General features: G+C 47.7%; 1 protein-coding gene across 10 annotated transcripts in view; it reads left to right on the top strand.

Annotated features, from left to right (window-relative positions):
- Window positions 1-16129, top strand: part of FBH1 (F-box DNA helicase 1) — a 172179-nt gene that overhangs the window by 17733 nt on the left and 138317 nt on the right. For 9 of the 10 annotated variants that reach the window (XR_006708948.1, XM_045464160.1, XM_045464163.1 and 6 more), the window contains 14 exons: window positions 86-221; window positions 1496-1686; window positions 4047-4139; window positions 4475-4569; window positions 6293-6461; window positions 7177-7399; window positions 8181-8268; window positions 8353-8439; window positions 9141-9277; window positions 11254-11353; window positions 11445-11566; window positions 13578-13653; window positions 14242-14439; window positions 14943-15068. Coding sequence is in view for 9 of the 10 variants with exons in the window: in XM_045464160.1 (XP_045320116.1) it covers window positions 86-221; window positions 1496-1686; window positions 4047-4139; window positions 4475-4569; window positions 6293-6461; window positions 7177-7399; window positions 8181-8268; window positions 8353-8439; window positions 9141-9277; window positions 11254-11353; window positions 11445-11566; window positions 13578-13653; window positions 14242-14439; window positions 14943-15068 (1841 nt within the window). In the remaining variant the exon portion in view is untranslated. Of the gene's footprint in view, window positions 1-85; window positions 222-1495; window positions 1687-4046; window positions 4140-4474; window positions 4570-6292; window positions 6462-7176; window positions 7400-8180; window positions 8269-8352; window positions 8440-9140; window positions 9278-11253; window positions 11354-11424; window positions 11567-13577; window positions 13654-14241; window positions 14440-14942; window positions 15069-16129 lie in introns of those variants that run through there. The other variant, XM_045464166.1, reaches the window with a different exon arrangement.

Raw genomic sequence — 16129 nt, forward strand, 5'->3', positions numbered from 1 at the left:
GAAGAAGGCCGTCTCTGAAGTCCTTTCCCATGCGTTAGCGCTGAGGGTCACCTTTCTCACTGACTCTGCTGTGAATGTCGTACAGCTATACAGCCACCACTAAGTGCTCCCCAAGCGTGGATCCTGGACGGGCGTTGTGGAGTCTGAGGGATCACCTCCTCCTCCCTGAGGCAGAGGCCTGCGTGCGTCAGCACCTCCCTGATCTCTACGCGGCTGCTGCGGTAAGTGAAGTGGCTGTGGGGAGTTGCTGGCGAATGGAGCGCCTTTTCTCGCTGGAAGAAGTGTATTGGTGATTGGGTTTGGCTGAAGATCATTCTAGATTTATTTTCAAAATCTTTCTTTGATCTCTGCTTTGAAACCTCAGTCTTTTCATTGGTCCCATTATGGAAATAACAGACCACGTTGTTATAGATTCGTCATTTTGGAATGATGAAGGAATTTTAAGAACATTTATCTGATTTCCCATCCTGGTGAAGAATCTTCAACAGAAAGTGGTCATCTGGCCTCTGAAAGCTGTGGCTAATAAGGATTTCTTTACAAGGTAGCCCATTCATTGCCAACAACTGGGTTATTTGAAAGGACCAGAGAAATTAAAGTTCTGACTACAGACACTCATGAGTCAGTGGGAAGCTAGAAATAGTCTTCAGTTTCCTGACTCAGTCCTATGGCTCCTTATCTAGATCAGGAATTCTTAAATTTTCTGTTGGAAGCTACGTGCAACCTCAGCCTGTATTCTGCAACCAGCAGATGGGTGGAGATCCAGCCGTGTGCGTTTCTGGCTTTGCCGAAGTGGTTGCTGGGGATGGTGGAGTGAGATTTCTTTCTCGGGCTGGCTGGAGTGAAGAGATGTGTGGCGAGATAAGAATGAGAAAGATGCACGTCTAGGGTTGATCGTTTCCGTGTTGGTGAACATTTTCTTAGATCCTTATGGCATGCTGTGTCCATCATGATTCATTGTCAATCACTTATTTAATATTTAACTTAAAGTTTAATAACTATTAAAGAATAACACGAAGTAAGTAGTAGTAATGTTTTAGTGCCAGAGAGTTGTCAGTCTTGATTTTCTCCCCTAAAGATTGCCGTCTCCTTTTGTGTCTCTGCTCCGTGGTGCCTCCCAAGTGGGTACCCATGTCATGTGTGCTTGCTTGGACCCTGTTGAGTCTCTGTGGACCTGAGAGCTTGCACTGGCTGGGCCAGGAATGGTGGGGAGGTGAGAGCGTCCTCTCTATGCAAGTATGCAAGGTCCTACGTTAGGTCCTTTAGTAATGTTTCCTAACTAGAGAAAACTAAGAACTCAGATCCAAAAGTGGTGAGAAGAAAGGAGTCTAGGGTGAAAGAAAAGGTTCCCATGGTTTCCCAAATGCCGTGTGGGAAGTCTGCACTCAGTTCGGGCCATTTGAGATGGCAGCCAAACCCCAGGCTCGGCTTTCCTCACTGGTTGTGTGCCGTGGTTTTAGTAATTGTGTTCTGGGTCTTTTCTCCCCTCCCCTCGCAGGGTGTCAACGTGTGGGCTCTGGTGACGGCCATCGTGCTCCTCTCTAGCAGCGTGAATGACATCCAGCAGCTGCTCTTCTGCCTCAGGCGGCCCGGCTCCACCGTGACCATGCCAGACATCACGGAGACCCTGTACTGTATCGCCGTGCTTCTCTATGCCATGAGGGAGAAGGGGATCAACATCAGCAACCGGTAAACGACGGGAGGCAGAGCTGAGGCCGGGGCGCGGGGAGAGGTCCCGTGCTTGCTGCGGGTTCCAGCCCAAGAGCACACCTTGGCGCTCCTGCTTCTGTAGCCGTGAAAGGAGGGGAGTGTGGGAGTCCCGCGTGGCGAGGCAGGGAAGGGTGCTCTGCGATGGGAAGCGCTGTTCGAGTGGGACGTGGCACTGAGGCAAGCGGACGTTCAGGGCTCCAGAAGCCTCAGGTGAAAGTTCCCTCACTAAAAGAATTCTTCGTTCACGAGTGGCCAGATTTTCCTAGGAAAGCATGAGGATTTGGTTCCTCCGTTTGTCTATTGGGGCAGGACGTAAGAATCGTGGCCGAGTCTTGCCTGCCTGATCACCTCTAGCGCGTGGGTTGTTGATCACGAGCGACCGTCCTGCTTTTGCTTGCCGGCAGGGGCACACAGGCCAGGTTGCAGAGACGCACCTGCTGCATGTCAGCTAGTTTTTCAGGCGTCCGGGATGCCACTGGGAATGAGTCAGCCAATATCATTGCCTCCGTGGACTGTGTGTTCTAGGGAGGGGAGCCAGATACTGTAAGTAGATGCATTCAACAGGGACATTTTAGTGAGCGGGAAGTGGTACAAAGAAAAAGACCTGGGGGGCGGGCAAAGGAGGCGGGGAACACTGCCTTACTGTGGGGTGAGGAAAAGCTTCTCTGAGGAAGTTACATTTGAATGGAAACCTGAATGCCAAGGTGGGGCTGGGCCATTTGAATTAAGATTTGAGGGGAGAATGTTTTAGCAGAAGGAGTAGATCATTTCAGGGCCCAAAGACGGGAACGAAGTTAGTGTCTACGAGGAACAGATGCAGTCTAGTGTGGAGGACTGTAATAAGGACACCAGTACATGGTTATGTGAAGCCGACAGTGGCCAGATGAGGGAAGCTGATGTGGGCCATAGTGAGAGGTCAGGATGAAATCCAAGCTGTGAAGGGCAGTGGTCAGAGAGCCCTGATCACCGACCCAGAGACAGGCGGTGTGATGATGCACCTGTTCTGGGAAAGCGGAAGGTGCAGAGAGGATTTCCTTCCTCTGGAGTCCATGGGCATGGCTGGTGGTACCCTGTGAGCTGTGGCCCCGTCGGATGGAGCATTCATTCTCCAGAAATGTCGCAGTATACGCTGTGTTTCTGAGTTAAGTTTCATCATTGAACATAATTTACGTTGTATCCCACACCATGGGACAAGGAGTTTAATAATTTTTTTTTTTTTTATTTAACGTTTATTCATTTTTGAGAGAGACAGAGTGTGAATGGGGGAAGGGCAGAGAAAGAGGGAGACGCAGAATCCGAAGCAGGATCCAGGCTCTGAACTGCCAGCACAGAGCCCAGCACAGGGCTCAAACTCACGAACCGTGAGATCATGACCTGAGCTGAAGTCAGACGCCTAACTGAATCAGCCACCCAGGCGCCTCAAGGAGTTTAATGTTTAATTTGGGTGAGACAAATACACAAATGGTGAATAATGTTCTCAAGTGCAAATTCGAACCTGCTAATTACCTCCAGGCTCACAAGGACAGAGATAAGGGATGGAGGGTGTAATGTGTTGAATTTTGTTGTGTTTCTGTATTTCGTCCTGCTTTACCTGGGAGATAATACTGGAGACTGACGTGTCATGTTATTAAAGGGGTTTGTTGCTTGGAGATCACTTCTCACTCTGGGTGCAGGGAGAGGTGCACTAAATATGGGCAGCTGGTGATGGAGGGAGCGAAGTCTGGGGTCGGTGTGAACATAGACTTTGGAGTCGCCTCTAGCAGGTGCCCTGTGTCATCTTTGGCCCCTCATGGTGACTCGGAGGCCGTTTTGTTTTCAGTCGTTGGTAATCATTTCTTGTTATCTGTGTAGCACCCTTCCTTTGGGCCCTTAAAAGATAGAATGTTCTTCATGCTTCTCCACCAGTGATCACCTTACAAGAAGCAGAGAGCAGAGCAAAGGAGTCTCAGAAAGATAAGATGATGTTAAATTGATTCTGAACAAGAATCTCACTGCTGGGAGTAGAATTTACATTTGTTTTCAGCTGGTTCTTACTGCTTTTGTGTTGTCTCTTAGGGTCATAGCTAGTGACTTGTTCCCCAAAGAACATGTCCTGGTCTCTCTCCTTTGCCATTACACACTGGAGCCAGGCATCTTTCCCGAGCTGTGCTTTCCGAGTGTTTTGGTCAGTTCTAGGTATATTTAAAAGTGTTTTATTTTTAGTTTTTATTTTTATTTCCATAAAATGGTGGTAGGTATTTCTTTTGAGAAATGGTAAGGAATCTAAATACATCTGTGGAAAACAAGATACAGATTGTGACTTAATTTGAAAATCTCTAAATCTGCTTTTTCCCTATTAGGATTCACTACAACATTTTCTATTGCCTGTATCTTCAGGAGAATTCCTGTACTCAGGCCGCAGAAGTTAAAGAGGAACCATCGGTTTGGCCAGGGTATGTGTATAGGGATGTGTGTGTGTGTGTGTGTTGTCTTCTAGTCTTGATTCTTTCTTAAGGAGGAGAGGTGTTTTGTCTTAACAGCTTCCTTGAGGTATAATTTACATTACATAAAACTCACCCGTTTTAATTGTACAATTCAGTGACTTTCAGTAAATTTAGAGTGTGCAACCAACATCATAAGCTAGCTTTGGAGCATTTTTATCACCCCAAGGGGAAGGCCTTTTGTTTGGTTAATTTTGTTTCTCCGATTTGCCTGTTTGCTTTGTGACGGTCCGTCACCTGGTCTTTTAAATTCCTTTCTATTTTTCTAATTTCTGTAATGATTATAGCAAGAAAACAACCATCCAGCTCACACAGGAACAACAGCTGATTCTGAACCACAAGATGGAACCCCTCCAGGTGGTAAAGATTATGGCATTTGCAGGTAAGGGAGCTCGCCAGTCGTGGACTACAGTCAGGTTCATGCCTCTTATCCCCACACCCCCTTCCCTGTTACCTGCCAGAATTTCTTCCCTCGTTCTCTTATCCAACTCCCACAATTAAATACTTTTAGAAGCAGCTGTTAAGGAATGCTTGCCTTTTTTTTTTTTTTTTAATCCAGGGAGCATCCACACTGGAGTTCTAGGTTGGACAAATAGTTCATAGGAATTAGTTTGTGGGATAGATACCACCAGGATTGACCCAGCTTGTCGTTTGTCATTGTATATGCTCGGTCACTGATGGCTCATGGAGTGGCAGGTCCTGTGTCAGTAGCTCCCTGATTTCTGTAGGGTAAAGTCTAAGAGCTTCCCTGACTATTTGATTCTAACCTACATTCCTAAATACGCTGTCTGTCATTTTCTTGCCTCAGTCAATTAATTGTACTTACAGTCTCCTAAAGTACTTGGTTATTCTTTTGTGTGAACCTTCGCCCATATTGTTTTCTCTGAGATTCTTTCCTGCTGCTTTTCTGCGTAAATATCCTACTATAAACAACAGCAACCATTCATCAAATGCCTGGCACTGTACTGAATCCTAACAATGTTCCATAAGGCTGGTTAGTTATCTGTGTTTTATAGGTAAGGATTTGAAGCTCAGAAAAATTAAAATGACTTGCTCCAGGTTAAATAAATAAGTGGAGGAGGTAGAATTCAAAGCTGGATCTGTTTCTTCCTCAGAACATGCTTTTTTCCCCTCCCCTTCGCTCCCCCCACCCCCTTCTTTGCTGTGTTTGACTCTGTCATTTTCGTTTCTTCCTGATGGAGCCTTCTTTAGCCATTTGAGTCCTACGTGATCTCTGAACTCTTACAGCAACTGATCATGTGTATTAACTATTTGGTACCTGATTATATAATTAGTATAGCCAACACAGACATTTTATAAATACTTCCACACTGTGTCATTAATCTTCACAGTAGCCCTGTTAGGTAGGGAAAGAATTACTCTTTTTTTCTTTTATAGGTGAGATTTTTTTGTTTCCAGATTCATATTCTTTCTTGGTCTACTGAGTTGTCATACTTTCATTTTGTTCTAATTGTTTCAACTGTGTTAGTATTCCCAACAAGATTATAATACAGGAACCTTGCTTTATGTTTTTTTTTTTTTTTTTTTTTAACATACTCCCAGTGTTTAGCATACAGCTGATCATGTAGTAGGTGCTCATAGGTACTTGTGAAGTGAATGGTAACTGAATAACTGAGTGAACGGTGGAGAGGCAGGGCACACCAGAGAGCTCAGAATGGGCCAGAAGCATCCTTGAATCTCTCTTGCATGCTCTTGCTATTGACGCATTACTGATGCCTACGCCAGCAATAGCTACTCTTACTGAACTTCTCAGCTGGGATTATCTTTGATGATTATCTTTATCCTGCCAGACCCTACATAGTCAGTGTTGCCCACACATGGCTGAGGAGCAAAGTGATGGTCAGTGAGGTCAGGTGCTCGGCTAGAACCTGCCAGAGCCATGATCCCAGCCCAAGTCAATCTGGCTTAGAATCCACTCCTCTTTGCACTGCACCATTTTTAGTTTTTACCAGTATTGAGAAACTTTGTCACTGTCTGGTGTCAGGCAAGAGGCAAGGTAAGCATGGATAAGACTTGATTAGGACATCCTTTGGAACAGTTTTTCCTGGTCAGAGGGTCACCTCCTTTCCTCTTGGCTTCCCCAGGCACCGGGAAGACCTCTACCCTGGTCAAGTATGCTGAGAAGTGGTCTGAGAGCAGGTTTCTGTATGTGACATTCAACAAGAGCATCGCAAAGCAGGCCGAGCTAGTCTTCCCCAGCAATGTCATCTGCAAAACCTTTCATTCCATGGCCTATGGACACGTCGGGCGGAAGTGAGCATGGCGTCGCCACCATCATTGTTGTGTCTAATTCCTGTTTTTCCCATTGTGATCATCATGGTTACATATGAACTTGTATACAATAGCACTAAGAAAATTTAATGCTTTTCTCTCCATTCAAAGGCAGGAAATACAAAGATATTTAGTGATTTCTACTTTTACCCTGTAAAAATATATTGTTTGCAAATACTAGTGTCTTACTGAGGTGAGCATCCTCCTTCTTCTGGAGCTGAGGCACAGAAAGTCAAAATGACTTGTCTGAAGTGCAGACTTTCACCATCCTGACTGACATGTTTCCCTTGGCTGAGGGAGGGGGGCCATCTCAGCTGAAGTGCACTCCTCCCAGGCCTCCTGGGGGCCTCTGAACTAGCATACCATCAGACGTGAAGGCTTCAGGGAGCTTCGAGTGTCCCCCCAGACCTCTTGGAGTCTGGTCCACACCATGGAGTAATAGTGTCTGCCTTGAGCCACTCCCTCTTTCTGGTTATTATGTGAGAATTTTTGAAAGCCTGGTGAAGCCATTTCAAATCCTACATGGACCTTGTTAAATTTCTCTTTTTTTTTTTTTTCTTTTACCCCTCATGTGTATGTGACACTCCAGGTGGCCAGGTGGTGTCACTGTAGAGAAGGGGGTTGGGGTAGTGGAGAGACACTAAATCCCATGTTACCAGTAAAGTCAAATACTGTTTATCTGGGGTATGCATTCCAGGTACCAATTAAAGAAGAAATTGAATCTCTTCAAGTTGACCCCTTTCATGGTCAATTCTGTCCTTGCTGAAGGGAAAGGTGGATTCATAAGGGCCAAGCTCGTGTGTAAGACTTTAGAAAACTTCTTTGCCTCGGCTGACGAAGAGCTGACGATTGATCATGTGCCTATCTGGTGTAAGAACAGCCAAGGACAGAGAGTCATGGTTGAACAGAGTGAAAAGCTGGTGAGTATCTAACTGTTTTTCATATTACGGGTCTAGGACAAATGAGCAGAGCTGACATGATCCAGTGTTCTGCTTATCTTCCGTTTCTTTGAACCTGCTGGCAGGGAGTCCAGGTGGAGGGTCAGACTGCAGGCCTGCCTCGATAGCCATGAGGTGTGTGGTGTCTTCTGTGAAGCGCACTCACAGACTTATCTTCACACTGGTCCTCTTTATTTGACAGATGAGGTTTATACCCACCCGGACACAGGGACACGGGAGCCCGGACCAGGTCTTTGTCACGGTTCTGCTGTGGCGGCAGATCCCTCTGCTGTAGTGGCATCCTCCCAGGGTTTATAAGAGCTTGTAGTGGGTGGGTCTGCTGAATGTAGAATCTACAGATCGGGAATCACTTTTCTCATTTTTATTGTCTTTTTAATTATTAGCCATTCTTTGTATGGTTTAGTGGTCAGTCATAAATCTAGAGAATTAGTCCAGCTTTTTCTGGTTCATCAGATCTTGTGCTCTTTATGCCCCCCCCCCCCGCCCGCCCAACCCCGCAGATCTTGTGCTCTTTGAGCGATGTTCTGTCACTGGGCTTGATATGGCCCCAGCTTCTTACTCATCTCTGCACTTAACATTGTCCAAAGGCTATCGTGGAGCCAGAGGGAGGTTAGGTGACTGCCGCTCACCGTGCTGTGATGGTGCCTTTGCTCTGACCTCTGTATATGGGAATGAAAGTGATTTCAGGAGGTGTCTTTTCGAGGGTCTTAAACCGTGACTTGCCATATCACTTGCTTTCTAGAATGGTGTTCTTGAAGCAAGCCGACTCTGGGACAACATGCGGAAGCTGGGGGAATGCAAAGAAGAGGCGTACCAAATGACTCACGATGGTATGCCAGTTCCCAGATCTCCACATCTGTTAAATGTGACTGTTCCACTTACGGGTTCTGACTCCTGCTACTCCCTTCTTTTAGGCTATTTGAAACTCTGGCAGCTGAGCAAGCCTCTGCTTGCCTCTTTTGACGCCATCTTTGTGGATGAGGCCCAGGACTGTACCCCAGGTGATAAACTATTCAGGACATCAGTAGTCTCAAACACATAGAAACAACATCACGATTATGTAAGAGGACATGTGAAATAAGTTGATTATTCTCATTTGTCATAAAGAAGAGGAGCAAATGATAATTTAGTCATGCGGAAATCCCTCATTATTTGACTCTGGGTTCCAGCACTTGTCCTTCCCCCCACTGAGAGCAAATTTATTTTCCTGTAAATGTTTTGCTTTGGTTATTCTTAAAACGTTGACTAAGCCTAGGTCATCAGGCGATCGGGTCCTAGACTCCTGCTGAGTGGGCACAGCCAGTCAGCTCAGGGTGGAAAGTTTGCGTTGTGTGGTTTTCCAGTGGCTGATAGAAAACAGTGTGACTTTGTAGGTCCTCTCTGAGCTTTGGGTTATAATCATAGAGAAGGCAATTTGTCTCATTTTTTTTTATTTGCCAGTGTGGTTTCTAAGACTCCATCACTTATCCGGGACTAAAAATAATCTGCATTCCTAGGATTAGAAACGGTTTCTCTTGTCCATGATACAGTTGTTTCTTTGCATTGCCTGCGTATCCCGCAGGGAAAGACAACTCTGTTGTCCAGAGTGCCCTGGCTTAGTTTCATAAAGCATTTTCATCTTTTTCTGTGGTAAATATGGTTTCTTTTTGCTCTGTGAGTCGGCATCCTTCAGCTCTCTTACCGTGCCTCTTATTGGTTGCAGCTATCATGAACATAGTTCTGTCTCAGCCATGTGGGAAAATCTTTGTAGGGGACCCACATCAACAGATCTATACCTTCCGCGGTGCGGTCAATGCTCTGTTTACAGTCCCTCACACGCACGTCTTCTATCTCACACAGGTAAGCGCTCTCTCTGCTTCCGAGTCCCCGGAACCATATAAGCGAGCATGACGCTTCCCCAGCCTCGTTTTCCGCTGGTTACCGTGCGCCAGGCACCGCGCAGGGTTTCCCGTCGGGCGCAGGGCGTGTAGCAAATCCTCGCTTCTCCGCCGTGGTGCCGTGTGCTGCTCAGGGGGCCTGCGGAGTCCAAACTGTTTGCATAAGTTACGCGCCTCTGTCTCCGTGTTCTCGCTCGCACTGCCGGCGCCTTCCCGTGAATCGAGGGGGTGGCACCAAATGGTGCTGGCAGTCTTCGTATTCTTCCCTGTGACGCACTTGGAGTAAAGCAAACGAGCGGTTCCCTCGAGAGTGCCCTGGGGACGCAGCAGACGTGACTGACTGCTGGCCCTTGGGTACGTCCCCAGTATTCTGCGTGACGAAGCGCAGAGGGCGAGGAAGGCGCGTCTGCACACCCGAGCGTGCCTGCCGGCCGCGTCTGACGCGCCGCTCTGACGCACGGCCCTGTCGTCACGCCCGAGCGTGCCTGCCGCGGCGTCTGACGCACGGCGCCGCCCTGACGCACGGGCGCGGTTGTGAGTGGGTTGTGAGCTCAGCGGCGTGCTGTCGTGTGTAGCGCCGCTGGGACTCGAGAGAGCGGCTGACAGACTTGGGTGTTTGGCGTTTTCTCAAAAATGAACGGAGGGGGCTGTGACTTCAAGAACAACAGCTGACAAATGTTTGTTGCCAAAGAGAAAACCCCTCCTTTCAAGTGAAAGGAAAATTTTGGAGAACGCCTGTCTGCCACCGCCAGCCTGACAACTGGTGGCGTCCTTGGTTGTCTGAAAAAGCTGGAATGATCCTCCCTTTTCCAGTACCTGTCTAGATTTCTTCTGGAAAGAAGATTTTTATCTTCTCCTCCCACTTAGTTATTCAGTCGTTTACATCAATATGGATTCACGGGTATTTTATTTTTAGATTTTGGGGCACGGCTCACGCCGAATGGTTCTGCAAATTGTTCAAAGTCTCGTGTTTTCCTTCGACAGCATTCTGGACGTTCACCGAAGCACATAGTAGTGCGTTTAAGTCATAAATGCCTGGAAGAGGGCAATACATACATAAATACAGGAGTTTGGAGACAAGTGGTGTCTTTCTAGCTGCAGCGATCAAGGAAGTGTTGGGTATGGGACCAGGTTTTGAAGGGTGGGGAATTGTTCTGCCGTGTGTGGAGGCAGGGAGGTGCAGGGAATGCTCGAGAAGGGAAGCTACTACTGATGGCTGGCCGCGTGGGGCTGTGGTTTTAAATTAATGTTAGGGAGTCTCCGGGGCAAGGGGAGAAGCCCCCCTGCCCTCCCTCCATCTTTTATGTAGTTTACACGTTTTCATTAGATTTGATTTGGAAGGAAGGATAGATTTGCTTAAAAGTTTTCCACTGGTCTTGGGGAATAAAAGGAATCAAGGCTGTGAGGGATGTTGAAAGTGCATGCATCACCTTTTCCTTCACGTGCTGCTCTTCCGTGTCTGTGGCCAGGGTGTGGCCCGATGAAAGTGTGCGGGGCAAGAGTCATGTGTCAGAGGCATAGAGACTCGCTTGGTGGCAGGAGGGAGAGACCCAGGGGGTGAAGCAGGAAGCTCGGGTTGCTGAGCTGAGTGGAGCTGGTAGCCGTGGTGGGAAAAATAGTCCAGAGCCCGTGGTGGGAGAATTTCCCAGGTGTGGATTTGGGGGTAAGGAATAAAGAAAAATAGGTAGCCTGAAGGTTCGAGATGGAAAAATGCAATTCTGAAAGCTTGAAGTCAAGTCAGCGATGGTTTGGTTGTTAAGATTCTTCCATTCAGTCCTAGTGGGCTTACCGTGGGGAATCGGCCCATCCCCTTTCCATGTAGGGTGTCGGGGGTGACCAGTTGGGTTTGGCAAGGCCGGGACTCGGTGGTGATAGAAACATGCTAACGTACTTCAGGGAGGGGTTGTTGACTCCTTTTGTTTTGTCGTTTTCCCGCAGAGTTTTAGATTTGGTGTAGAAATAGCTTATGTGGGAGCTACTATCTTGGATGTCTGCAAGCGAGTAAGGAAAAAGACTTTGGTCGGAGGAAACCATCAGAGTAAGGCTTCAGTTACTCTCTGTTTATTTGCTACAAAAATTAGTTTTCCTGTTTATTTGGATTTGCCACAGTTTGTACTCTCTCCCAAAAGGTGGCATTAGAGGTGACACAAAGGGGCAGGTGGCCCTGTTGTCCCGGACCAATGCCAATGTGTTTGATGAGGCCGTGCGGGTGACCGAAGGAGAAGTGCCTGCCAGGATACATTTGATTGGGGTAAGAGTAAATTTCTGTTGACTGCTTCATGCTCAGAAACAGACATAGCCGATGAAAACCGTCACTTAATTAGGATTATTATGCAAGTTTGCGGCACTGCCTGCACCGGGACCAAAGTCTTTGCCCCTGGCTGTTCTGATTATGTGAGCCGGACGTTCCTATAAAGACTCAGTGAAGACTGGGGACCTTTCCTTCCACTTCTTGAAAAATTAACGCCCTTCTCATCTTGGCTGTGCAAATGAGGCTGCCAGCTGGCTACCTGCGAGTGTGTGTGTTTTGTTCATTAGCCCGAGAACGAGTGAGCTGCCAACACAGCTGGGGAGCGCTGGCGGGCTCCAGTGTAGACAGTGTGAACACCTGGGTTCTAGCTCTGGTTCTGTCACTAACTTTGCGTGGCTTCTGGCAAGTCACAATTTCTGTGTGCCTCGTTCTCTCCATCTCTGAGACAAAAACAATGCCTTTCCTTTACCTGTTTCATGGGGAAGTTAGGATTAAGTGACACGTGTGCGACATTTTTAACTCTTGGAGGCAAAGTTAGCTGACTAAAAGACATTCGCTCCTTTAATGAAAAAGTGTTTTTGAGGGCCTACTATGTGTAGGTCCTCACTAAATAGAGTCAGTGAATCGTAATCAAAAGATGTTCAGTTTTCTTTTTTATCGATAAAGATTATATAGCCAAGTTACAGGAGTTTTAGAAGTTAAAGGGGAAAAAAATCACCCTTAATCTCAGTGTTTCAGATACTACTTCTCAATTTGCTACATATGTCTTTGTCTTTATAGACATGCATTTCTACATATTGCAATTACAGTGTACATAAAAACGTGCATTTTTTTACTCCGCACATAAGCTCCTTTTCTATCATGTTGCTACGTGAGTGACTACAGTATCTCATCTAGTGGTTATAGTGTAATTCACGCATTTTTGTTATTGTAAGAAAATAGCACTTCTGGAGTGTTGCCCATGCTGGGCATGGTAGACAGTAAGCGGCTCTTGTCCCTCTGTCGTGCCCCCAAGCTGTCAGAAGCGTGTGTCAGCACCTTTGACCACATCTGCCTTCCAACTATAACACGTACTGTCTTATTTTGGTCTCTGTTTTATGTTAATGGCTTATGTGTCCCTTCCCAAAATGATGGCACATCCTTGGAGTGTGGCGCCTTGGTTGTGGCTCTCTTTTCTGCTGGGGTACCCCGGCAGTGCTGAGCTTGTGCTGCTAGGTAGAATGGGGTACACTACGATACGATCAGCCCCTCTCCTGCAGGAGCTAACCTTTTACAACATGCAACAGGTTGGGCCTGCAGACATTCTCTGGTGTAGCTCTTTCCTCCAAAGAGAGGGGGTAAATATTCATACTCCACTCTTTGTATTCAGGCGTCATTGTATCTTTCATTACAGCCATGTTCCTGTCCCTAGAAGATAGATGATTTATTTTTTTATTTTTAATTTTTTTTAATGTATGTTTATTTTTGAGAGAAAGAGAGAGAGTGAGCGAGCACGCATGAGCAGGGAAGGGGCAGAGAGAGAGGGAGACACAGAATCCAAAGCAGCCCTCAGGCTCCGAGCTGTCAGAGCCCAACGCGGAGCTTGAACTCACAAACCATGAGATCATGACCTGAGCTAAAGTCGGATGCTTAACTGACTGAGCCACCGAGGCACCCCTAGAAGGTAGACAATTTAAATTGCCCCTTTTTGACAAGAAAGCAACGTGCAGCAGGTTCTTGCCCCCTCTTTTTTTTTAAACATCGGAGTTAGAGGTGGCAGCCGGAACTTAGCATTTGATAATCCTGAGTGTTCAGGCTGCGTGACAACCCATTGCTTCTGTGCTTGATGAAGGTTCCCGCGTTCTGTCTTTGTGCTTTGGGGTGCAACTTGGGATCCGTTCCCAAGAAAACCTCTCACCCCCAAATCCCATCTCTACGTTTGCTTTACTTTGTTTTGTTAAAACAATGACAGTAACAAACTCGCACGGAGAACAACAAAAAAACCAAAAATCCCACCACAAAACTTTTTCAGGGGATTAAATCATTTGGATTGGACAGAATCATTGATATTTGGATCCTTCTTCAGCCGGAGGAAGAACGGAAGAAACGTGAGTACCCTCCTGGCAGTGGTGTAGTGGACCGAAGCGCTCTAGTGACAAGGGATGGGAGAAGGCTGGGCGTGTTCTGAGTCAGCACTCTTGTTTCCCCTGGAGAAGGATGGAGCAGGCGTGGCTCTTTTCCCACCCAGAGCGGGATGCCTGAGGCCACCAGTTTCCAGAGGTGCAGAGAGCTCTTTCCAGACCCTTCTCTCAGGAGTCTGAATTTCTGCCTAATGTTGGTCCCCCAGGCCGTCTTCCCTCACCATCTTTCTGTGTGCCTGGCACCTTTACCCGCCGAGACCTCTGCATGGGCCCCACACGATCCTTTCTAACACTCTGGAGCGCATTTCTTTCCCGTCCTGCGCTTTTTCACATCCCTGTGAAGTAGGTAAGGACGCCAAGGGTAGGGCTCTTGAGCCTCGGTTTGGAGACAGAGAGGCTAGAGCACAGGTCCTTTTTGACTTGCCCCGGGTCACACAGCAGGTTAGTGATGCAGTCGGGACTAGAACCCGGATCTCGCAGCTTCGAGACGTTTGCTTACGATGCCGCAGTCTAGTGCGGCCCCGTCGTGTTAACCTGAGCGCGTGTTCTCCTCAGAGAACCTCGTTATTAAAGACAAGTTTATTAGAAGATGGGTGCACAAGGAGGGCTTCAGTGGCTTCAAGAGGTATGTGACCGCGGCTGAGGATAAGGAGCTGGAGGCCAAGATTGCAGTCGTTGAGAAGTATAACATCAGGATTCCAGAACTGGTGGAGAGGATAGAGAAGTGTCACATAGAAGACCTGGACTTCGCAGGTAAGGAGGGCACGGCCTCTTCTCGTCCTGGCGGGACGAGGATCGGGTGGTCGACTTCCTGCATGGAATCCCGTGTGGCCACGAGGGTGTTGTGCTCCCGGCCCCTCCTGGGAGGAAGGGAGCAGAGGGGCTGTTCGCTGGGGGCCCTGCGCGTGGGTCGTGTCTGCACTCGGCCCCGTGTGTGAGCCCGGGCTGGCCGCCCAGCGCTCCCATGGGCCTCTGGACCTTCGCCGGCAGACCGGGGGTGGGCAGGTCCCCGTGGGCCCGGGGGTGTGATTCTGATGGACTGGCTTGCCTGCAGTGAATTTGCTACATCCCCCCATTTTATTTCTCTCTCTTTTTTTTTCCCCCCGACTGTTGTTTCCTCTTTCCCTGCAGAGAAACATACGGGTGAGGGAACGTTGGTTTTAGGAGTAAAGCAGCGAGAGCACGCTTTTCCTTTCCTGCCTCGGTCCTTCCCCTGCCAGGCCCCCATCTAATTGTACGCTCTCTGTTTGTTCCAGAGTACATTTTGGGCACTGTACACAAAGCCAAAGGCTTGGAGTTTGACACTGTGCACGTTTTGGACGATTTTGTGAAAGTGCCTTGCGCCAGGCACAACCTCGCACAGCTGCCCCACTTCAGAGTCGGTGAGGAGCCTGTGCGTGGGGGGGGTGGGGTGGGGGAAGGGGGGGCCGGGCACCTCCTCTGGATGGCCTGCTTTCTGTTGTCTGGTATGGGCTCTGGGCAGGATCCTTCTAGAAGAAAAACAGCTCTAGTTCTGTGGTTTTTTATTGTTGTACTGTGTTTTTCGAAAAGCCTATCTTTGGCCCACCCCCCAGGGCTGCTGGCGGGATGGCTGTGCCCACGGCCGGCCTGTTCTGCCCATACCAGCTCTCAGCTCTGGGATTTTCACCACCGCACACCCGACACCCAGCCTCGTTTAAGCTTTAACATACACAGGTGACCTGCTCACCCAAGTGTTGTTTTTTAAAATTAAATCCCCTTTTTCTTAAAGAGGCCAGGAAATCCTAAAAGGTGAAAAAGTAAGCAATTTGTGTCGTCTTTTTATATAAATTTGTACTCAAGGCTATTTGTTATGCTTTGAGCATCAGTGCAGTTATTATGGTTTTGAATCGTAGAATTAAACCATGTGAAGTTTTTCTGCAAACAAACGCTTCATTAACTGTGAACTCTGAATCTGGGGCATAGGGTACATCGGTGGGGTGCAAATAGAAATACTAGAAACTCCTTATCTCCCATGAATATATTCGTTAGGTTATAGAAAGACGTGGTGTTGAAGATAAATTAGAGCAGAGGGAGGCAAGGAAGGGCCCTTGAGAGATAAGAGTGGCTCGATACTGGGGAAGAAGAGTTTATTTAATATGCTACTCTTTGTTTTTTTTTTTTTCCCTTGCTGGTCATTGAACACGTATGTGTATTTTTGGTTTTTCTATAACAGCTTTATTGAGTTGTAATTCACATACTATGCAGTCTACCCATTTAAGGCACACAGTGTAACAGCCTAACACGTACTGACACCTCAGCCGCTCAGTACCGAGCTCCCAGCATCGTGTTGGCTGTTGTGAATGTGAGGGGAGTGGCTTCAGGCAGGCGGGAAAGCCTCGTAATGTGTGATTCTTCCCTGCCCGTCGGGTGCCAGCCCAAGATGTTTCCAGCTTGGACTGAGTAAGGGAGAGGGACGGTGTCA

The sequence above is a fragment of the Leopardus geoffroyi genome, chromosome B4, assembly GCF_018350155.1.
Source record: "Leopardus geoffroyi isolate Oge1 chromosome B4, O.geoffroyi_Oge1_pat1.0, whole genome shotgun sequence".
NCBI lineage: Eukaryota > Metazoa > Chordata > Mammalia > Carnivora > Felidae > Leopardus > Leopardus geoffroyi.